This window comes from Lipomyces oligophaga, assembly GCF_038497815.1.
Source record: "Lipomyces oligophaga strain CBS 7107 unplaced genomic scaffold V1516scaffold_4, whole genome shotgun sequence".
Taxonomy (NCBI): Eukaryota; Fungi; Ascomycota; class Lipomycetes; order Lipomycetales; family Lipomycetaceae; genus Lipomyces; species [Lipomyces] oligophaga.
In genome coordinates, this window is record NW_027117788.1 from 901,152 (window position 1) to 922,739 (window position 21,588).

The window sequence follows — 21,588 nt, forward strand, 5'->3', positions numbered from 1 at the left end:
CAGCCGAGCAAGGTTTTTATTTCATGCGGCAAATTAAACTTTATCTCCAAAAATTTTCACCTTCATCTTGCTGGTCAACTCTGTTTTGTTTATTTTATTTCTTATATTTTTTCTCCTCCGGCTTAGCCAGCTTGGAGCATCAGCGAAACAGAGCATTTTACGATCAATGGCTTCGGTAATTACATCTTCCTACGAAAAGCGACTGGAAAATCACAAGTCGGCGCTTGCACGTCGCTTGTTTTCCATCATGATTGAGAAACAGACCAATCTTTGTGTCTCGCTCGACGTGTCCTCTAAGGAAGAGCTCCTCGGTCTCGTTGACTCTCTAGGACCATATGTTTGTGTGTTCAAAACTCACATCGACATAGTGGACGACTTCTCCTACGAGTCTGTGGTAGATCCTTTGGTTGCATTGTCGAAAAAGCACAACTTTTTGATCTTCGAAGACCGCAAATTTGCCGATATTGGTTCCACGGTCAAGTCTCAATACACATCTGGAACTTTCCACATTGCTCGCTGGGCTCATATTACCAATGCTCATGCGCTTCCTGGTCCTGGAATTGTAGATGGGCTCAAAGCAGGTGCTAAGGAGGCAGCTCCGACTGGGGAAGACGATGCACGAGGCCTTCTTCTCCTCGCAGAAATGTCCTCTAGTGGTAACCTTGCGACAGGTGCGTATACTGAGGCCACCGTTGACCTTGCTCGTGCGAACTCAGATTTCGTGTTTGGATTCATCGCCATGAAGAAACTTGGAAAGCCAGATGAAGACTTCATCATAATGACTCCAGGCGTTGGGCTTGATGTGAAAAGTGACGGTCTTGGCCAAAAATACAGCACTGTTGACGAAGTTGTTTCTGGTGGCTCTGACATCGTGATTGTTGGCAGAGGCATTATTGGAAAGGGTCGCGATCATGTTGCTGAAGCAATCAGATACCGATCTGCTGGTTGGTCTGCTTATCTTGCGCGTATTTCCAACTAGAGGTGGATAATGGACGCTGAATTTGGAAATATTAATGATCAATGTGCTCAAAGTTGCCGTGTTTTAATCTGCAGATGTAGTTGTAGTTACTCTAATAATTATACATCTAATTCTGTAGGTTATGTATATATTTTGTATTATAGTATCATTGTTTGGGTTTGTGGGTTAATAAAATAAGTTTGTCTATTCTCGTTAGATAGTCTTGTCGTATATATCATTAAATGGTTAGATAAATCAGTCCAATTGCCTTATTCAGCCAACGAATTCGAAAGAAACGAAGAATTCCTGTGCAATGTGTAACATACTGTCCAGTGAGAGTGTCAAGACATCGTGAGGCGCTCTCTAAATTTGCAGCAATAACTCATCTCGCGGCGATTACTCACTTTTTTACGATGAATCACTAATTATTAGCTTGCTCGATTCTTATTTCGGTCAATCTTTTCTTTTGCCTCGAGTCTTTTTTTTCATCACTGCTGCTGTTTATACCGCTGTTTAGCATTGACTCTTGTGTCACCACGTTGTCCTTCAGTTATCGTCTGTTGCGATATCACCCACGATTCGCCTGTCCGATTCAAATATCGCCAGTACGTAACCTTGAAGTTCGGTTCAAATCATCTAAGTTAGACTGTACAAAACTGAGTGTTTTAGATTTTCATATTCTATCGCAATATGGCTACTGAAGCAGGTGTGTGCTGGAACCTCTTTACTACGAACAAAAATCTAATCCATTCAGTCCCCTCTCAGCCCTCGGCCAAACCAAAGACCGAGAAGGAGCGTGAGTATTACCGTTGCGATTATTTAGTTTAACATCTATCTAAACCCTCAGTTGAAAAGGAACGCAAGAAGGCTGAAAAACTTGCAAAGTTCATGGAAAAGCAAAAGGTAACTTTATCGTCGTCTATCCATTTGTCTCGCACCCTAGTCTGACTATGTCTAGAAACAAGGCGCCAAAGCCGATAAATCTGTTGCAAAGGCTCAGAAGGAGAAGCCTATTAAGAAGGAAGACGTTGTAGTTGAATATGAAGAGAAAACTCCAATTGGAGAAAAGAAAAGTATGTGTACCTTATTGACTATCTTGCATCTACTTACCAATAGTTCTTCCTGACCTTGAGCATCCGGCTCTGAAATCCTACAATCCCAAAATTGTGGAAGCTCGTTGGTATGAGTGGTGGGAGAAGGAAGGATTTTTCAAGCCTGATTTCACCGCCGACGGAAAAATCAAGCCGGAGGGTGTTTTTACCATTCCTGCCCCTCCTCCTAACATCACAGGTGCTTTGCATATTGGACACGCTCTCACTGTCTCTCTGCAAGACGCCTTAATTCGCTGGGAGCGTATGCGCGGCAAAACTGTATTGTATCTTCCTGGTTTCGATCATGCTGGGATCAGCACACAGTCCGTTGTCGAGAAAATGCTCTGGAAGAAGCATAAGATCACACGACACGATCTTGGCCGTGAAGAATTTATCAGACGCGTATGGGAGTGGAAAGATGAGTACTATGTCCGGATCAAAAACCAGTCTAAACGTCTCGGTGCATCTTATGACTGGACCCGTGAGGCATTCACGATGGATGCGAATCTTTCTGCTGCCGTTCGAAAGACATTTATCAGTTTATTTGAGGAAGGGATCATTTATCGAGACAATCGCCTCGTGAACTGGTGTGTTGCTATGAATACAACCTTGTCTAATCTCGAAGTCGACAGCAAAGAACTTCCCGGCCGCACTTTTCTGACTGTCCCCGGCTATGACAAGCCTGTGGAATTTGGTGTTATTACCTCATTTGCTTATCAGGTTGACGGCTCAGACGAGAAGCTTATTGTCGCCACCACTCGGCCAGAGACGATGTTCGGTGACACAGCTGTTGCTGTTCACCCGGACGATCCTAGATATAAGCACCTTCATGGTAAATTTGTCGTGCATCCGTTTTTGGACCGAAAATTTCCAATTATAACAGATTCCGAAGCTGTGGATATGGAATTCGGGACTGGTGCAGTCAAAATTACTCCTGCTCACGATGCTAACGATTATGCGACTGGTAAGCGTCACGACCTTGAGTTCATCAATATCTTCAACGATGATGGCACTTTGAACGAGAATTGCGGAACTTGGGCAGGAATGAAGCGATTCGATGCTCGTGTCGCCGTCATCGAGAAGCTGAAGACGGAAGGACTGTTCATTGAATCAAAAGAGAACGAAATGACTGTTCCCGTTTGCCAAAAATCTGGAGATATTATTGAGCCGATCATGAAGCCCCAATGGTGGGCTCGCCAGCGCGCGATGGCCGATGCCGTCGTAAAGGCGTTAACGGATGGTGAAATGGTATTACTTCCTAAAGGATTTGATGCGGAATTTTTCAACTGGATGGAAGGTATTCAGGATTGGTGTATTTCACGTCAATTATGGTGGGGGCATCGTGCACCAGCCTATTTTGTGAGAATCGATGGCGAGAACCAAGATCCTGTGGAACAGAAGTGGTGGGTTGCTGCAAATGATGAAGATGAAGCCCAAAAGAAAGCTGAAGAAAAATTTCCAGGAAAAACTTTTACTCTAGAGTGGGATGAAGATGTTTTAGACACTTGGTTTTCGTCCGGCTTATGGCCGTTTTCTACGCTGGGATGGCCAAACGAATCAAGCAAAGATTTGAAAGATTTTTATCCCATGTCTATGCTTGAGACTGGATGGGATATTATGTTTTTCTGGGTTGCTCGGATGGCTATGCTGGGTATCAAGTTGACAGGTTCTGTTCCATTCAAAGAGATTTATCTTCACTCTCTTGTTCGCGATGCACAGGGCCGAAAAATGTCCAAATCTCTTGGTAACGTTATTGACCCTTTGGATGTCACGACTGGATTACCACTTCAGCAGTTGCATGATAAGTTGCGAGAAGGAAATCTTGATCCAAAGGAGATTGCAAAAGCTGAGGCAGGTCAGAAACTGAGTTTTCCGAACGGTATTCCGGAATGCGGAACGGATGCGATGAGATTTGCCCTTTGTGCATATTCGACGGGTATGAGGGATATCAACTTGGACATTCTGCGTGTTGAAGGATACCGCAAGTTTTGTAACAAGATCTATCAAGCTACCAAGTTCGCGCTTTTACGTCTTGGACCCGAATATACGCCTCCTGCTGACATCGTAGTCACCGGCAAGGAATCTCTTGTGGAAAAATGGATTCTTCATAAGTTTACGACTGCAGCTAAGGATATTAGCGATTCGCTTGAAAAACGAGACTTCTTCAATGCCACGAACGCGGTCTATGGATTCTGGTTGTACGATCTATGTGATGTCTATATTGAGAACAGCAAGTCTCTTATTTTGGAAGGTACTCTGGAAGAACAATCATCTGCTAAGAATACACTGTATACTTGCTTGGACGGAGCTTTGCGATTGATTCATCCGTTCATGCCCTTTTTGACTGAGGAGCTGTGGCAGCGTCTTCCGCGCCGAGAAGGAGATACGACGCCTACCATTACAAAGGCTGCATTCCCCACTTATCGTATTGATTTAATTGATGACTCAGCCGTGGAAATGTATGATACAGTTTTCGCGATTGTGAAATCTGCACGTTCATTGCTTACACAATATGGAATCACCAAAGGAGCACCGATTTATGTGCAGGTTCCTAGCCAAGAGTTGAAGATTGCCGTGGAAGCGCAGACGACAAGCATTGCATCACTGATTAAATCGTTTCAGTCAATGACAGTTCTCGTGAGTCCGGAAGAATCATTTCCTGAAGGAACTGGACTCAGTGTCGTATCAAAGGATATCTCAGTGGGAGTTTTGCTCAAGGGAATTATTGACGTGGATGCAGAACTGAAGAAAACAACGGATAAGCTATTGAAAGCTGAAAAGGGGAAAAGTTTGTTAGAAAAAATGATGCTCAACAAGGATTACGAGACTAAAGCGAATCCGGAGGCAAAGAAGGCTAATAACGAGCGTCTTGACACTTTATCTGCTGAAATCGACGGTCTGAAAGCTATGATTGAAGATTTCGAGAAATTGAGAGCGTAATAATGTAATATTCAGTGGAAAGCAGCTTGTGCTTGAATATATAGTCGTAATATTTAACTTTGGCTTTGCGAATTGATCAAGTCGGCGGGAATAGGAATTCCAGATAATCGTAGAAGAAGAGTGTATACTGACTTAGCTGATTGGAGAGCTGATATAGCGGCAAGAGGGTGTACTCCGCCGTCTTTTACCATTTCGACTGTGCGTTCGAGGTTTTGGTTTCTATTTGTCATTGTTGGAGAAATGTATTTGAAATAAACCTGCGGTATGTAGCCCTGTCGACCGCAGGAAAAACAAAATAAACGTACATTTGGTCACAGGTGAGTCTGATTTTGACAAGTTCCTCAAGAATCATCTCCTCATCTTGATTGAGATTTTGATCCATTTTTTTCGTCTTACTTTAGTAACGCGTTTGACGCGTCGATGTGGGTTTATGGGAGAACAGCCCTTTTTGGAGCATTTTGAGCTCATCGCTAAGTTGCGGCTTGCATGGGAATGGAGTTAAAGCCGGTTCGAGGATAATTAGAACATAATGAGCTTGTACTTTTAGAATTATGAACTAATGATTGATTGGTGATTATATACTCTCATGGATATTTCCGATTGTATGTGAGATTATGTGCTACTTTGGTTATTATGGTGCTAATATCTTAGTCTCGCTGTCTGGACTCGCTGAATCGTTTTCAACGCTTCCGGGAGACGATCTTGCGATTTCTTCACATGTGCTCCTGCATTCCAAAAGTGCTCATATAGATTCACGGATTGATGGGTCGCTTGATACACTTGGTCCTGACGATGTTAACGAAGAGGAAGAGGAAGAAGATGAAGATAATAAATTAGATGGGGACTCAGGAGAGAGATCCGACGTGGAGTTTGCATCACCACTTCTAGTCGAGCCCGAGCAGCGACTCGATTTATCTTTAACATTCCCATCGAAAGATGCTTTACTCTTGCATCTAAACCAATACGCACAGGTATCTGGATTTCGACTATCTAAAACATCGTCGCGACCAGAGCATATTCGAATCCAGTGCTGGAAACGTGCGAAGACATCGAAATACATCCGCAAAGATCCGAGTGAGTCGAAGCCAAGATCAACATTTGGACGCACGCGGTCCACAGGATGCCCGTTTTTCTTAAATTGCTGGCACCATAAGAAATCTGGAAGCTGGTATATTAAGTCGTCTAACGTGTTGCATAACCACGGTTTCTCTGAAGACTTGGTCTCGCAGAAGTCGCTCACGACAGACGAGAAATCTTTGCTGCGCGATCTGGCATATGCAGGGCCAGAATTACCAAGACACATAGCTGTTGTTATCATCGACTCAAAAAGAAAAGAGCGTGGCGTTCCCCCAGTTGATCCAAAGCTCGTGTCGAATACTCTTGCGAGATTCCGACAAGTGGTTGTTTCGCGTTCGCTGGTGAAGAACACGACGGGCTAAAAAATGCCTCTTATTCGACTAGAAAAGATTGGGGACCTTCTTTTTGGGCTACAACGGCGTTTTGGTGAATTCGATTCTGTAAATATGAATATATTATCACAAACTCTCGAAAATACTGTCTAAAAGGTAATAACTAAACGCTTTTGACCCCGGCCCATCTACTGCAACATTTATTCGATTCCCTTTTCTCTCGACCAACCAATCGCCAATGTCTCTTTCTGGATCAGGCTCTCCGCACTTGCGTTTCTTTATTTTTCGCCGGTCAACAATACACATTCCCCAGGTAAACTGGCCAACAGTTTCGATCCGCATATCTACATTTTCCTGAATTTTGAATAGTCTGGATCGGTCGAAATCAGACAGTACTGCATAATACATCGTCAATGGGTCATGCAGATTCATATATGCGCCTTTCACACCATCTTCCTGCTCAGCGGTAGCATGGATAGATGCATACCAAGTCTCGTCGATGAACTCGTCCATATTTCGAAATGCCGTTTCGAGCCATGCTCCCATCCAGACTAAGAGAGCCGAGCTTGCCAATGTTTCATCAGACGTCGTGCGATCCCATTCTGCCGATCTCTCGTCAAACCAGGCCTGTCGTAATCGATGTCTGCTTGTCATATCTAACGGTACTAAAACCCAAGTCACGGCCTTCACATCTGGCTGGTCAAAACTAGAAGCCATTGCTGTAGCGCAAGGTGGTAGAGTACTCGATGGCGTTCGACTACTGGTTGCCAGAGCAATGGCTGCACCATCAACGTCTGCATAGAAGTTAAATTCCGCAAAAGGAGTCATGTTTCCTGGAACATCGATATTTCCACCCATGCATATGACTTCTTTTACTCTTGAGAATGTTACAGGGTCCTCCATCGCAGCGCGTGCTATATTCGATAAGGGCGCTATCGCAACAAGCGTGACTGTTCCTAACGGTTCTTCTCGTAACACACGAAGAATCTCTCGCCATGATGGCTCGGTCGTCGGCTTATATCCCCGGGCAGTTCTTAGCATTTCTTGTCTGGCGACTTTCTCTGCCTCTGACAAGTCCTCCTCCGGCAGAAACGGCAAGACATACGACTCGTGCACCGCAAACTCGGGAACTTTAGTATGTACATCACCTAATCCGTCCAAGCCATGGAAGTACTCAGCTCCGACTGTTCGTCGACTCGACACTGGTTCGCGAGATCCCAGAGCGACAACAGGCCAGGATTCGCTGCTCGCGTATTTTTCAGTATACGGAAGCCGGGGGAAAATATCTGATTTGGCTCGGATCTGGGAATCTGTTTCCAGTACTTGAAATGTCGCAACTACATTTCGAACTGATGTAGTCACGTTGACGTTCCCAAAACACAGACTGATCAGTAGTATCTCCACCTCCGGACAGTTGAGCGCCAGGATCAATGCCAGCACATCGTCAATCTGAATTTGCTTATTAGTTCTTATCTTTATGTCTTTGACCTTTCAATACTTACTCCAGGATCACAGTCGATAATTAATTTTCGAGAATTCCCCATTCGTAAATTTTCAACCTGACAGTTCGTACAGTTGTTGTAGAATCAGCAGATCTATCTGCGTGCGAATACGCTTAATACCATCGGATATCATCACTTTGCTGTCCTCGAAGCCTCACGGTTTGAGGCGCCCTATGCACATTTCCGAAGCTTCAAGACATCTCTATATCTATCACAAATTACATCAACTATGTAAAATAATATACTAAAAGCAGAGACTGATACAGATACAGAATGCCCGGTAAGCAATATTTCAAAGTCATAATCGAATTAAATTCAACAATCTAATGACTAGCTCTCGCGACTGCGTCTGATTTAGGCTTATCTCTATGGCTGTCTCCACCTCCTTCACATCCATTAACGAGCGCATTAACCTCTTTGATTGCCTCTCTATCTGATGAACTTTCTAGTACAGCCGAAACGAATCCTCATTTCCTTCCCCATATCACTATTACAAGCAACATCCCACCTACTATAGACCCTGAAGTCATTGTCGCATTCGCAGCAGCTTTGTTTTCTTCCTCATCCTCGACGACCTCAACTTCACTAGACGTCAACCTCACGTCTGTCGATTTTGGACCTGCCTATTTTAAAAAAATATTTTTTAGAGTCGAAAGATCTGCGGGACTTTTGTATTTGGCGTCCAAAGTCCGTCATTCGTTCGTACCGGGCTACGCCCTTATTCCTGGATCAGCAGAAATCTGGACTGGAAATGAATACGATCCTCACCTCAGCCTCGTATACATGGCTGATTGGCCCTTATCACAAGAGACAATGAATAGAGCCATAGATAAGGCCAATCTCTCAATTGCTACTGCTAGTATTTCGTCTTGGTCCGGTGGTAGGATTGCCCTGTATGAAACTCAGGGCTCAGCTGATAAATGGAAATGCCTAGCTTACAGAGACTTATAATCTTTGGCGCGAACGTTATGATTTTTTAAAATTAGTAAATTACATCTTTAATAAAACTAGCCGCTCTTTATACATGCTCGTTCAAACTCTAGAGTTCGGTATCGGTCTCGTATTCAAACTCAGTTGGAACCGGCGCCTCATCTTCCTCATCCAACTCCTCCTGAGGGAGGTTTCGCTCCCTAATGGTACGGATGAATTCAGCTTTGGTTCGTGCAGGTGCACTATCAGCAACAACAATGATTCCTCCCGACTGCCGAAATTTCTTTACTGGCTTAAAACGAGAATCGTGCGCAAACGAAATATACTTGAGCTGGCTCGGCAAAGCACGCGTCATATTGTCAACCTTAAATCCTTTACTCTCGAGTTTCTCGCTGACTTCATCTTCAGCCAGAATCTCGGGATATTCCAACTCATCATCTTCATCATCATCGGAGACTTCGGTCGCAGCCGGTACTTCTTCAATCTTCTCGGCATCATCTTTGTCTGGAACCTCCTCTGGCTTCTCATCGATATCCATTTCGTTTTCTGCCTTTTCCTTTTCGGTCTTTTTTGCACGAGCAATCGCATGCGCTGTGGTGGACAAAACAGCAGTCGCAACACGTTCAGGAGCCTTAACAACAACGTCCTCGTTCTTAGGCGGATATGCAAACCGGCTGGGATTTACAGAACTAACAAAACTAAACTGAGGAATCTTCAAATCTGAACGAATACCAACCACAGCCGTTGGGGTAAAGCTAAGCGACAAAAAGCATGTCAGAGGGAACCAGTACCAAAATTGTAGGAAAACGGTCATGCCAACAATAGCCTTCATATTCAATGTCCCTGTCTGTCGATTCTCGAGCGAAATGGTCACATTGCGACCGCCTGCATCAATAATACCCTGAGCAAGAGAAGCACCAAACTTCGCCATGGCATCTTCGTGCTTCTCTGATATTACACCAGCAAATGTCTTTCGGACTGCAGCAACTTTGGGCGAGGTCTTTTCATTCTGCTGAATATAAATCATAGCAAGAGAAATCAAAACGCCCTGTCGTACAAAATCCGTGGGATCTTTGAGCATAGGTTCAAGAAGCTCGATGGCTTCAGGTAAACCTGTTCCAGCGCAGGAAATACCGAGCGCTAAGGCAGCTCCATACCTAACATGTGGGTTATATGATTCTGCAAGAAGTTCCACCATCCGAGGGACTGCCGTAGGATTACGGAACAGAATGAATCCCAAGGACATCACAGCGGCACGTCGAACATCATCGTTCACATCCGAAACTGCAAGATGCAACAATCGCTTAATGGCCTTATTGTTTCCAGTTCCACAGTATGCAAGAGCAATAGAAAAAACACCACCGTAGCGTAGGATGGGATCTTGATCGTCAAGAAGAGTGTCAATCAACTCATCTGCAGCTTCCTCCCTGCCATACATGAGTAGTGCCATACCAACAGCTAAACCTCGAACAATTTTTTCGTGCTGAGTTTCATGGGCATATTGTAACATTTCTTCGACAGAACGTTCACTACCAGATCCAAGCATGACGAGACCCATAGCAAGACCTGCAGCCTCACCAGCTACCGCAGAATCAGCAAACAAAATAGCTCTGAGCTCATCATAGATATCATCATCACAAGTAGCCATGCCAGCCACACCGACACCTAAGCAAGCGCCGTGCTGAACAACTTCTCCTTCAAGTCCATTTGAGTTTCCACCCTCCGCCAATTGGGAGCGAAGATATTCTAAAACATCTTTTCCATGACCCGCGAATACCAGACCAAGAGCATATAGAGAGCCCCCTTGAGAGTACTTGGTACCGCTAGTTTGAGGAGCACGCTCACTAGGTAGATAGGGACTTAATAATGTCATACCTTGAGAAAGATTACCTTTGTGAATAACTCCAAGAGCGGCAGTAGCTGAAAATTTGCTCCAGTTGATTGCCTTTGACAGCCACTCCAAGTTGTCTCGGAAAAATCCATCGGCAGTGGTACCAGCATGCATGAATGCATTTGCAAAAGTAACTGCGTTGTGAAAAATCGAGCTTCTGGCATCCAAAGTATCTTTGGTTTTGTTGAGAATATATAAATCAGCCTTGTTATTGTCATATAAGAACGTAAGCTCCACATCAAGAGAGGGAACGCCACTAAGAATCTTAAGCACCTTTTCCGATGCCGGTGACTGAGACGATTCGATAATTGCGACAACCTTAGCAAGGAATTCCTGGGAGGTGGACGATACTAAATCGAACGCAATCTGGTAGGCAGTCAGCAGCGACGATTCAGTATTTTCGGCCAAGAGATTCTGAAACATTTTGCCTGCCTCTAGAGGATCATTAAGATGAATCAAAATTTTAGTAACAGTGAAGTAGTCGGGACTGCGATGCTTCATCACTAAAGCAACTATTCGAGACAGGACGGCGTTCCGCCAGCGTTTATTCAACACTAGCGACATTGAAGCTTCAAAAACATAATTAATGAGTTCAGCACCAGCGACTTCAGAGCTCCTGGAGTCTAGAATGTCCCCATTAGTTGAATTCCCATTCGGAAGGACAGTACCATATGCATGATTAATGCAGCTTTCGATAGTATCCAGACGTCTGGTTTCGAGAGCGACACCGATTGCCTATGAGCATGTCAGATATACACTCAGATCCCAATATTAATATTAACTATGAAACTTACATGTTTGTATTCGCCTTCTTCGATGCAACGGGAAAACATGCGGTCCACAACCGCGACAAGTGTGGGATCGAGTGGTTCAAGTTGATTAGCTTGAATTGTGTCGAAATGAGCTTGCGAGAGATTTATGTATTTATCTATGCACTTAGCTGGAAAATTAGTTAGCAAGACTTCAAATAATAATAAAACAAACAACATACAAACAATAGTTTCCACGTATTCGGATTTGACAGATAGATCAAACAGTTCTCCCGCAGATAGTGCGAACTCTAGAGACTCATCAAATTCTCCTAAATTGTAATACACCTAAACGCGATTTATCAGTCTAAACGCATCAACTATATAATTGCTTTTGAATTCACCTTGGAAGCAACTAAAGCAGCAAGATGAAATTGAGGGAATCGAGTATCTTCTGAAAGCTCTTCTCTGTAGACATTCCATGTTAGTTGACTAAATGCGACCGATCAAATAATTAGGCAAGACTAGAACTTACATCCGGGTGATATAATCCGTGATCTCAGCCCAAAATTCGTCAACAAGAACATTAAGTTGCTCAAGAGCATAAACTTGAAGGCTCTGATCTGGCTCATCGAGCAAAGCCAGTAATGGCTCTGCAGAAGTCAGCGTGGGCATGGCTGATGATATATCTTCTGCTAATGAGGACGAAAAGCGTGGCTGCTATAAAACGATCAAATTCTAAATAAACCAATTCTGTATACAAATCCTTCAGTTTATCTGCTAGATGAACTCGGAGATCGATCGATCCAAAGACTTAGTTCCAGATAGACCGAATGTATGCAAGGAATAGGAAGAACGTAGTTATTTCAGTACAGGCAAATCGTAGTTGAGAATCGAACACAGACGAAGGTCAGTAAGCATCCAAGGGGCTCATAGATCTGTGAACGTCGCTGCCAGTCGACGTAATCTTTTACGTAATTACGAGAAGGAAAAGCTACATATTTATGACAATAATAAATTTTAGTAATCGACTGAAGGAAAGAAGAGGATAATATGAATGATCAGGATTTGATATTAAAGATTCTGAAAAGCTGGCTGACCTACGGCGCAGGAAGTGTCAAGAGGCTTTGGCTTCTGAGATCAGATGCCCAACTACTTTAGTCTGAGCAGTCTGAGTTAGCCAGTATGCTGAAATCGTAACTCCATGTCCAGCATATTTGAAGTTTCATCTCGGCAGAAACTATTCGAGATAATTGCATTGGAGGAAGAGCATATTATAGCAGAGGAAATTGAAGGTCACATGTTCGTCTCCCAAGCTGGGAGTTTCAAGTAAAGACGTCAGATGTGCGGTAGCATGTGTGCAACCCTCGAAGACTTCACGACGACAAACAGCATTTATGGTCTGTCAATGCGATTGATTCGAATTAAAAAGGGATTTAGCTGGCAATTATTATAACTGACTAGCAAATCATGAAAAAGTTAGGCCAGTTGCTGCTATCGCTAGCTGCTCTTTCGGAATTCTGCATAGGAGCAATAGGCTCAGCTTCTAATTCCAGACTGCTTCGTGAGCAATTGATCGGAGGGGAGGGAGTAGAGAGCAACGAGTTCCTAGTCAATACCACCTACGATAGCGATAATTGGGTGCTGACAAATACGAAATATGGGAAAAACCATTATCAGATCCAAGCATATGTGTCAAATGGATATATTGGTCATCGGTTGCCGGTCCAAGGAGCAGGCTTTACCGTCGACATGACTGCCTATGCCAATGGAGAGCAAGTGCAAACCAACGGATGGCCACTTTTTAGCACAAGAGCTGCAACTGCATTTGTGGCAGGATTTTGGGATCTGCAAGAAAACACGCCGGGTTATAACTATCCTGAGTTGCTCAAACGAGGCGGTGAGAGTGTCATCTCAACAGTCCCTGCATGGAGTGGACTGTACGTTCGAGCATACAATGAAATATTCAACTCTGAAACTTCTGCGGAAAATGTGCGAAACTATTCTCAATCAATGTCATTGAAGAATGGAATTGTTACTACAGAACTGGAATGGCTCCCTCAAGGAATTGAATCGAATGCCATCTGGCTAAGATACACTGTCCTAGCTCATAGGGCGATTGCTAGTCTGGGGATGGTTCGACTCGAAATCCGACCTTCTCAACGAATCACCATCGAAATTGCTGATGTATTGGACGGAGAGGGATCGTTTCGTACGGTAGACCTAGGAGCAAACTACTCCTCACAAGATCCTACTGGAATTTACAGCGGGGTGCGGCCCTGGGGTCTGACGAATGTGACAGCGTGGGAATACTCACACTTGAATTTTTCCAAACCTGAAGCAGTGGATATGGGTAGTCGGGGCCTATGGAAATACGCTTCTCATCGACATTCCACGGTGTCGCAAGCATTTAATGTGACACTCGACCCTATGGATGGCACATTCACAGTGGAAAAGTATGTTGGCATTGCATCTTCGGATGCATATCAAGCGCCTCGCAGAGTAGCAGCCTACACTGCTAGGATTGGATCTATGATAGGTTGGAGACTGGCTCTGATGAGCCACCAGTTGAGTTGGCAGAGGACGTGGGAAAGCGGAAATATCAATATACATGGAGACACTAAAGCAGCAAAGGAACTCGAGATCACGACTCGAGCTTCATTATTTCATCTGTTGAGTGCGGTGAGATCCGGTTCAGAGCAAGCTGGACGAGGAGACACATCGATTGCAGTTAGTGGACTATCATCTGACGCATATGGAGGAATGGTGGTAAGTAAACTACGAGCAAATGTTTGCATTTGAATCCTTGAATGATAGCTGATAGTATTTATTAATCTAGTTTTGGGACGCGGACACTTGGATGTTTCCTAGTTTATCTGTGCTGTACCCTGAGTACGCATTCAATATCAACAACTTTCGTCAGCGACAGCACGAGATGGCTGTTTCCAACGCACAGTCGTATAATCTTTCTGGAGCAATCTATCCGTGGACGGCTGGTCGGTTTGGCAATTGTACTGCGACTGGACCTTGCGTGAACTATGAGTATCACATTAATGTGGACATAGCTCAAGCACATTGGAATCAGTTTCTGTTGACGAACGATACCGAGTGGCTTCGAGAACGAGGGTTTCCGATTTTGCGGGATCTGGCCGATATGTTTGCTTCTGTGGTCCAACCGCGGGTCGATCCGATAACAAACCATACGACGTACGAGATGTTCAATATGACCGATCCCGACGAATATAGTAATCATGTCAACAACGGGGCATACACTAATGCGGGGATAGTGAAGGTTATGAGCTGGGCTGGGCGTGCGGCCCAGCTAGTAGGGACTGATAACAATAAGACGAGCGCGAAGTGGGCCAACATTGAGCAAAATATGTACATACCGGAGGACGAACAAGCAGGGATTGTTCTCGAGTACAGTGATATGAACATGACCGACTTGGAAGTCAAGCAGGCCGATGTGTCGATGTTGGGGTATCCGCTAGAGTACGAAGGAATCAACGAAACGGTGCTAAGACACAGTATGGATTTCTACGGACAGGCTCAGAGTGCGCAGGGTCCAGCTATGGTAAGTAAACTACACAGAACAGAATATTAGTACATTCATGAGAAATGCATCTGCAGGCAAGTATGAAGCAAATAGTCTATTGTGGTTTTCGTTCTTCGTCTGCGACTTAGCGTCAAATATTGATCCAGATTGTTTTTGCAAGGGTGCTCGTAACAGACGAGTACGCAATGTGTCCTCATGCTCGGCAGCATTCGACGAGAAAAATACGTCGGAAGCTACCGTACGTTAATAATACTGTGGGGCGTCGAAGCAGTGTGATGGAAGATGGATAAGCCGCAGAACAGCAATGACATTGACATGCTACGGACGGATAAAGAAGGAGTTGCGAACAGACGGACTGGCAAACAGATGCATTTTATCGCTGTACTACAACTGTGCAGATATATTGAGTGCCGACAGGTGTGATGGCGTAGCTTCTAACTGCAGAAATAGACATGGGCAATATACATGATCGACGCAGCCCGCGCGAATCAGAAATGTGTCGTGTATACTTACCTTCTCAAGGCATCGCAACCCTATTTGCGAGCACCGTTCTATCAGTTCTCGGAGGTTCAAGACGACGATGCCGATGACAACGGACAGGCAGCTTTTCCCTTTTTAACGGGCCACGGGGGGTACTTGCAAGCGATAACTCACGGGCTGATAGGATTTCGAGCGAGAGAAGACTTTTTTGAGCTTTCACCGTGGAGGCCCGTGGGGCCAATTGTGGGAGCTAACACTAGCATCGAAGCTTCAGGAATGAAATGGCGGAACAGGGTGTTCGACGTCAACGTGACAGCGAACGGAGTAGGAATTAAGATGCGGGACGAGTGTGAGCAGGAAGGGGCTACTACCGTCCAGATCTGGCGGACGCAGCTTGAGCTTGTACCTGGGCAGAGCGTGGTGCTCCGCTGGGACGAGATCGAGGGAGCTCTTCAAGACGACGGCGGGGAGGACGAAGATGGTTATGCCGGCAGCAGAAGCCAGCAACAATATGAGGACATGTGTGGGAGGGCGTGGTCGAATAGCTCGTGGACGTTGGGCCAGTTTCCCATTGCCGCAGTGGACGGCTCTACGGGGACGACCTGGCAGCCGGAGACAGAGCAGGCGACAGCGATTGTTGTTGATGTCACAGGTAAATATGGAGCCACGAAGGCTATTGCAGGCGTCTCAGTACAGTATGGTCGCGAGAGACCTCGCAGAATGTCTGTAGGGGTGCACCACGGAGCCGGACGATTCAAGATGGATCGTGTCGAATGGATACAGCAACAGACAGGGGAAGTAAACGCGGAGGCGGGAGCCAGTGGGCAGTACGATGAGGTGGATTTAGACCAACGACAAGTTCGTTGGATAGTGGTTGTTATTGAGGGGCGACAGGACGGTAAGAGCGAGGGAGCTCATATAGCTGAGATTCTAGTGCGATAGAGAGGAGACGACAAGCCAGGGGGCCTCCTCGGATGGGGGCACACACAGTGAGTCCAATTAGGATGATTAGGGAAATGATATTACGAGAAAAATGAATATATGTGGGATTTATGTAAGAAGTATGGATGAAGAATGATGTAAATTGGATATAGTAGGGATATAGTAGACGATAGACTGTAAGGGGAGGATCTGAGAGCATTGGAAGGGGGTATTGGATGAAAGCATTGCGAGCAAGATAAGCGAGTAAACCAGCGCAGATCAGGCGAGCGATCACTTTGTGAAAGGCGAGGATTGATGAGAGACGAGAGTGAGACCCCAGTACCATAGATATTTAATCTAATAAATGAAGCTAAAAGTCAGAGCAAGAGCCAGACAAAAGTCGCTGGAATGGAAAGTGCAGAGGAACAGGAGAATGAAGGGGAACGGGCTGCTGGTCGCAGCCAAGGGCCTCTAAGATCAGTGTCGTGTAGAAGGCTGTCCCGAACAAGAAAGGGAGCGCCAGGAGGAAAGGCCTGATTTAGCAAGTAGGGCCTTAATTTTGACGCAAACAAGTTAAGGTTTGGTCACACGTGATGACAGTTACCGGATTAGGGGAGCACTAATAGCCAGAGCCAGAGCGTTGGCACTGGCGTGCGGCTAGGCGCACCCAAGTATTGCTGCGGAGGCTGATTTAGCGGCAATACCGCGCCGCCATCAGTTGTCAAGCAGAGCAGCCGGAGGATAGTTGACGCGACGGCTGGAAAGACAGAGGAGGAAGGGCATGCGAGAGAACAGGAACGTGTGAAGAAGGAGATGCAGGCGCTGATAGCAGGTGGTGGGTCGTCGTAGTCGAAGAGTAGCGTTAGACTATGTAAGATATCAGAGATCTAGCAGATCTAGCAGATACAGCGGATGCAGCAGATCGAACAGATCTTACCGATCCGACAGCCCAAACAGCTCAAACAGCTCAAATAACTCAAACAGCTCGAACAGCTCGAACAGGACCTTAGATATGAAAGTAAGAGCATACAGGACGACGAGATCTTTGCGCACACAAGAGCTGTATATTGACACTCCAATCATTCAATATTTTGCCTTGTCTACTGAGCAGTATGTCGAATGGCAGCGCGCGACACAGATATTGCTCGTGCTCGACCCCGTCCTCGTCAAGTTTGTCTTTCTTTAGTCTCTGTTCTGTGCTCTCCATTAACATCACGTCCACTAGCAACATCCCAAAAAAGCTACGAGGAGCGACCGTACTAGTAGTACTTTTGCTACTAACAGCGCTCTCACTCCAGCCTAACGAGCCAGGCTAACGTCTTCAATCCCCTCCTCGCTTGACCTTCCATCAACAGACAACCTTTATAAGCTCACGATTCTCTCTTCCTTCTTCAACTTCTTCTTGCCTGCGCTTGATTTCTTCCGCAATTCCTTTTCTCCACGCTCTTTTCCGCCGTGTACCGTCCACCGTTGGCCGCCTCGCTGCAATCTGCGACTACTCCCATCTGCCTCGTTGCCGTGTTTTGCCAACTTATCAAGCTTAGCCCAACAAACCGCATCATTCTCTCGTTTAGGTGTAGCACTAGAAATCTACAGACGTTCGAAGTTTTCTTCTTGGATATCAGCTCCAGATATATTGCTTCTGTGAAGATACAGATCTCACGCTTACGCTCACTCACGTTGCTGCTAAGGTTTTCTGCTGCGGTTGTTGCTCCCAATTCTCCCCCTGCACTAAGCTAAGGCAACCGCCGCTGCTAACAAATTACTACTACGGCTGCCGCTGCTGCTGCTGCTGCTACATACATACATTAAGTCCCTACATTACATATACCTCGACTGAGCTGCACCACAGCGACATCCTGCTCGGCGCATTCTCCCACCGTCACCCTCTCACCATCGGTCATATTCTTCTCTCGTTCTCTTTTCTCTCCCTTTCCTCTATTTTCACTCTGCAAAACTATGGGCACTGCCCCCCATCAACTACCTCCATTGTCTCCCGTATCGTCGGCCTCGTCCTCAGCACCCGCTCTGGCTTCCTCTCTTTACTCTCCACCATCGTCCCCAGCGCTCCACATGCGCGACCCATCCTCTCCCCTGCCTAACTTCTCACATCTATACGCTCGTCATGTCCGTCCAGTGATGCGCGTCGCACGACGACCGCCGCGACTCGTCATGGCCATCGTCGGCTCCATTTTTGTCTGGATGGTTCTCTCGGTTTCGTACTCTTCTCCTTCCTCACCCTCGGTAACTGAGCTCTCCGCTGCGAGCTCACGAGATGGCGTGAAGCCCCCTTATGGAACTATTCGCAGTGCTGGCACAGGAAAGGTTTTCGACCTCAACTCGATCGCATATCCTGGCGTTATGCACGCTTATCCTATCCCCGATCCCGCGACGCGTGCTTCTGACCTTATGGACACCTTCTCTCGCTTCGCCAACAAGGAGACCTGCCCGGTGTCGTCGCTTGAACTTCATCGTCCATTTGAGCCACTTTGCAACGACAAGGCGTCGCTGATTGCAGCCATGTCGGACGGGGGTCGTATTGGCATCGATGCACCGTATATGCCGCGCGGATGTGACATGCGCTGGTATGATCGAGCAGACATTTGCCGCATTGTTTCGCGCTACGACAAGATCTTATTCATCGGCGACTCTATGGTGAGACATTTGGTTGGGGCACTACATATTCTTCTACGTGAGGATCTTGGTTATGGCGCTGTTACTCAATGGAATTTCCGTGTCGATGAACGAGAATCCTGCTTCTGCGATGGACAGTTTGACACACTGAAGTGCGGCTTACAGGGTATTTTTAATTCGGATGATGTTGCTAAATTTGATCGTGCGAGTTTGAAGTGCGATTCTCGCAATCTTAATGTGCAGAATCATGTAATGACTACTAATCCTCCGTCGTCGGCCGAGCTTGCTGCGCTTGGAGAGGCTATTTCGTCCGCCCGTGCCAACCGGGGACCTGTTGCGTTCATATATGGACAAGGACATCACAATGATCTAGATGTATCGGCGACACAATCCTGGATTTCTTCGATTCAGAGAACTGTTTCCGAGCGGATGGGTCGGCGCGTGCACCGTGCTGAGCTGTTTGTTACGCCAGGTTCATCTGGACCAGGCATGATCGATCGAGATCTGCTGAAGCATGGCACGAAGGCGCTGCAGATGTTTGAGATCGGTATGCGTGCTGTGGGTGGATCGCAAGGACTTGATGTTTTAGGTACTTGGAACTCTACCGTGCAGTCGACCCTGCTTGATGGCAAGCATTCTGGTGTGCGTGGAAATTTGCTGAAGGTGATGATGATTCTCAACTGGCTGGATAAAGTGGAACCACAGACGTCCTTTGTTCCCGAGGGAGGAGTCGACATCCCGATATTTGGGAACACACCCGGAACAGCGACACCTAACACTGATGGAGCTGCGGGTGCAGGTTCTACACTTCCCGGATCAACGATTGCGGTTGGACCGGAGATAGCGAGTGATAGATTCCGTCATCCTGTGGATGACGACACGCTCGTTGGAATTAATTTCAAGATTCAGAAAGGCGACGACATTGTGGAGGCGCCGACGCCAAATCTTGTGTCAGGTCCGGTGGGGTCATCTAAAGATCATCCAGACAATCTGAATCAGCAAGAAAACGTACCGCGGCCAGCCATACAGCTTCCAGGAATGGCTAATCCAGTTGCAGCTGAGCACGCGCCTCCGCTTGCTCAGCTTCACAGAGCGGGCGCGAATAGTGAGGCAGCCCCGCCAATACTACCGAATTCTGCGCCGGTCGGACAAGCACAAGAAGAGAAAACAGCAGTCGGAGGAGTTGCTGAGACAGCGATAAGTGGTGCTAATAGCAACCAGGCAAGCAGTAGTGAAGAGACCCAAAGAAAGGCAGTGGATAAAAAAGCGGAGAGTGCGACTACAGTAGACAAGGATGTGAGGACCAGCAATGAAGGCAAGACCAAGGCTGCGCTCGTGCGGTAGTTTTACTGTATTTTTGTTTTGACGTGCTACTATTTCATTTTACTGTATCTCTGGATCATAGTTGTAATTGATATTGACTTGGTTATTGTGGAATTATCTTGATATGTTTAAGTTTAAGTTTATGTTTATGTTGATTTTTATGTTTCTCTCTGCATTGATTCATTCATCGATTCATTAATTCATCCGCTTATTTGATTGATGACTGCGCGAATGCGAGCCTTCGCGAGTCCAGTTGTGGCGAGTTGTATATATAAATAAAACTGGGTCCTCAGCTCTGATGTTGCTGCCTGAGCGCACAGTAGGTCGAAGCAGCAAAAGTTCGGCATATTCCGCTACACTATGTGAGTCGCGCAGTGGGATGTAAGACAAAAGCAGTTGTGTGGTCTAAGAGTACGGTAATTAGTCTGCACTGTCGCCGGCTGAGTCGTCTATGCAGCAGCACTTTTGCGGACGAGCGAGCAAACAACAAACAAGCCGATTTGGAAGTCGCGCACGCAGTGGGTGCACTGAAAACAGAATGCAGCGACTCGAGGCGATTCGAAGATGTCAATCATGACGACGACCGCAATATTGTGAGTGTGATACCTGAATCTTGTCTAGACGTGGATTCCGAGCCTGGCACACGCCAGACAGGCCAGACAGGCCAGACGGGTGGGTAGGCCTGGAGGGTAGGCCTGGAGGCCCCGACACAGGCCAACAAACCTGGACTGAAGCCGGAAGACGAGAAAAGTCAGAACAAAAGCCAGAGAGAGGAAATGAACGCGCCGAGAGGAACTAGCGAGATTGAGTTTCTGATTCGGTGCCTTGTGACGAGAAACAAGGTTCTGTCGGTCATATTGAATATGGACGCGATTACATGATTACATGAGATTGCACATGGTGGGGGATGTCTTGCATGGCACGCGGACGCCAAGTGACGTGGAACTACGTCCCAGTAGAGTAGCATTTGTCACTAGCGCTTAAAATTCGGACGCTAGTGAAGTGGGAAAGATTCGGCCCCGACAGAGCAGCAGCCAGGACAGCAGACAGCAGACAGCAGAGGAAGGTTTGGCGCCAGTACACATAGCAAGTACAAAACAGCATTGGACTGAGGTTTTGAGGAGTGAATGGTCAACGTAAGTCCAGGTTTCGTCTAAACAGAGCGTTACGATAGCTCAGTTGGATTTTTCTAGGACTAGTGAAT

The 21,588-nt window shown here is 46.2% G+C and overlaps 8 protein-coding genes across 8 annotated transcripts; 6 read left to right on the top strand and 2 right to left on the bottom strand.

Annotated features, from left to right (window-relative positions):
* Nucleotides 1-34: 34 nt before the first annotated feature.
* On the top strand, nucleotides 35-1,174 carry V1516DRAFT_675396 (Orotidine 5'-phosphate decarboxylase domain-containing protein). The gene has a single exon (XM_066922243.1). It carries the CDS (start codon nucleotides 167-169, stop codon nucleotides 977-979), a length of 813 nt encoding a protein of 270 aa, XP_066777474.1. The 5' UTR covers nucleotides 35-166; the 3' UTR covers nucleotides 980-1,174.
* Nucleotides 1,175-1,354: 180 nt separating this feature from the next.
* Nucleotides 1,355-5,046, top strand: V1516DRAFT_675397 (tRNA synthetases class I-domain-containing protein). Its single transcript, XM_066922244.1, has 5 exons — nucleotides 1,355-1,664; nucleotides 1,713-1,754; nucleotides 1,806-1,861; nucleotides 1,917-2,031; nucleotides 2,075-5,046. The coding sequence occupies exons 1-5, from the start codon at nucleotides 1,649-1,651 to the stop codon at nucleotides 4,987-4,989; spliced, it is 3,144 nt and encodes a 1,047-aa protein (XP_066777475.1). The 5' UTR covers nucleotides 1,355-1,648; the 3' UTR covers nucleotides 4,990-5,046.
* Nucleotides 5,047-5,282: 236 nt separating this feature from the next.
* V1516DRAFT_345583 (uncharacterized protein) lies at nucleotides 5,283-6,476 on the top strand. Its single transcript, XM_066918933.1, has 2 exons — nucleotides 5,283-5,591; nucleotides 5,641-6,476. Exons 1-2 carry the CDS (start codon nucleotides 5,576-5,578, stop codon nucleotides 6,426-6,428), a joined length of 804 nt encoding a protein of 267 aa, XP_066777476.1. The 5' UTR covers nucleotides 5,283-5,575; the 3' UTR covers nucleotides 6,429-6,476.
* On the bottom strand, nucleotides 6,400-7,975 carry V1516DRAFT_675404 (Inosine/uridine-preferring nucleoside hydrolase domain-containing protein). The gene is made up of 2 exons (XM_066922245.1): nucleotides 7,901-7,975; nucleotides 6,400-7,847 (listed from the first exon to the last, which is right to left on the bottom strand). Exons 1-2 carry the CDS (start codon nucleotides 7,940-7,942, stop codon nucleotides 6,525-6,527), a joined length of 1,365 nt encoding a protein of 454 aa, XP_066777477.1. The 5' UTR covers nucleotides 7,943-7,975; the 3' UTR covers nucleotides 6,400-6,524.
* Nucleotides 7,976-8,007: 32 nt separating this feature from the next.
* V1516DRAFT_675405 (2',3'-cyclic-nucleotide 3'-phosphodiesterase) lies at nucleotides 8,008-8,997 on the top strand. Its single transcript, XM_066922246.1, has 2 exons — nucleotides 8,008-8,180; nucleotides 8,259-8,997. Exons 1-2 carry the CDS (start codon nucleotides 8,174-8,176, stop codon nucleotides 8,849-8,851), a joined length of 600 nt encoding a protein of 199 aa, XP_066777478.1. The 5' UTR covers nucleotides 8,008-8,173; the 3' UTR covers nucleotides 8,852-8,997.
* V1516DRAFT_675409 (armadillo-type protein) lies at nucleotides 8,854-12,324 on the bottom strand. Its single transcript, XM_066922247.1, has 5 exons — nucleotides 12,006-12,324; nucleotides 11,875-11,938; nucleotides 11,713-11,818; nucleotides 11,516-11,661; nucleotides 8,854-11,456 (listed from the first exon to the last, which is right to left on the bottom strand). Exons 1-5 carry the CDS (start codon nucleotides 12,143-12,145, stop codon nucleotides 8,940-8,942), a joined length of 2,973 nt encoding a protein of 990 aa, XP_066777479.1. The 5' UTR covers nucleotides 12,146-12,324; the 3' UTR covers nucleotides 8,854-8,939.
* A 530-nt stretch (nucleotides 12,325-12,854) lies between these two features.
* Nucleotides 12,855-16,798, top strand: V1516DRAFT_675410 (glycosyl hydrolase family 65 central catalytic domain-containing protein). Its single transcript, XM_066922248.1, has 3 exons — nucleotides 12,855-14,239; nucleotides 14,310-15,044; nucleotides 15,477-16,798. The coding sequence occupies exons 1-3, from the start codon at nucleotides 12,941-12,943 to the stop codon at nucleotides 16,446-16,448; spliced, it is 3,006 nt and encodes a 1,001-aa protein (XP_066777480.1). The 5' UTR covers nucleotides 12,855-12,940; the 3' UTR covers nucleotides 16,449-16,798.
* Nucleotides 16,799-18,788: 1,990 nt separating this feature from the next.
* V1516DRAFT_624902 (uncharacterized protein) lies at nucleotides 18,789-19,748 on the top strand (the record flags this gene model as incomplete). Its single annotated transcript, XM_066919686.1, has 1 exon — nucleotides 18,789-19,748. A coding segment is annotated over one exon (960 nt), but the record flags the coding sequence as incomplete, so codon positions are not given.
* Between the last annotated feature and the right edge of the window lie 1,840 nt (nucleotides 19,749-21,588).

Coding starts and splice junctions, on each gene's coding strand:
- V1516DRAFT_675396 (XM_066922243.1), top strand. CDS start 167: ATGGCTTCGGTAATTACATCTTCCTACGAAAAGCGACTGGAAAATCAC.
- V1516DRAFT_675410 (XM_066922248.1), top strand. CDS start 12,941: ATGAAAAAGTTAGGCCAGTTGCTGCTATCGCTAGCTGCTCTTTCGGAA. Junction 14,240..14,309: donor ACGCATATGGAGGAATGGTG/GTAAGTAAACTA, acceptor TTATTAATCTAG/TTTTGGGACGCGGACACTTG. Junction 15,045..15,476: donor GTGCGCAGGGTCCAGCTATG/GTAAGTAAACTA, acceptor CTGCAGAAATAG/ACATGGGCAATATACATGAT.
- V1516DRAFT_675397 (XM_066922244.1), top strand. Junction 1,755..1,805: donor ACCAAAGACCGAGAAGGAGC/GTGAGTATTACC, acceptor CTAAACCCTCAG/TTGAAAAGGAACGCAAGAAG. Junction 1,862..1,916: donor AGTTCATGGAAAAGCAAAAG/GTAACTTTATCG, acceptor GACTATGTCTAG/AAACAAGGCGCCAAAGCCGA.
- V1516DRAFT_675409 (XM_066922247.1), bottom strand. CDS start 12,145: ATGCCCACGCTGACTTCTGCAGAGCCATTACTGGCTTTGCTCGATGAG. Junction 11,662..11,712: donor ATACGTGGAAACTATTGTTT/GTATGTTGTTTG, acceptor CTAATTTTCCAG/CTAAGTGCATAGATAAATAC. Junction 11,457..11,515: donor AAGAAGGCGAATACAAACAT/GTAAGTTTCATA, acceptor ACATGCTCATAG/GCAATCGGTGTCGCTCTCGA.
- V1516DRAFT_675404 (XM_066922245.1), bottom strand. CDS start 7,942: ATGGGGAATTCTCGAAAATTAATTATCGACTGTGATCCTGGA. Junction 7,848..7,900: donor TTATCGACTGTGATCCTGGA/GTAAGTATTGAA, acceptor AAGCAAATTCAG/ATTGACGATGTGCTGGCATT.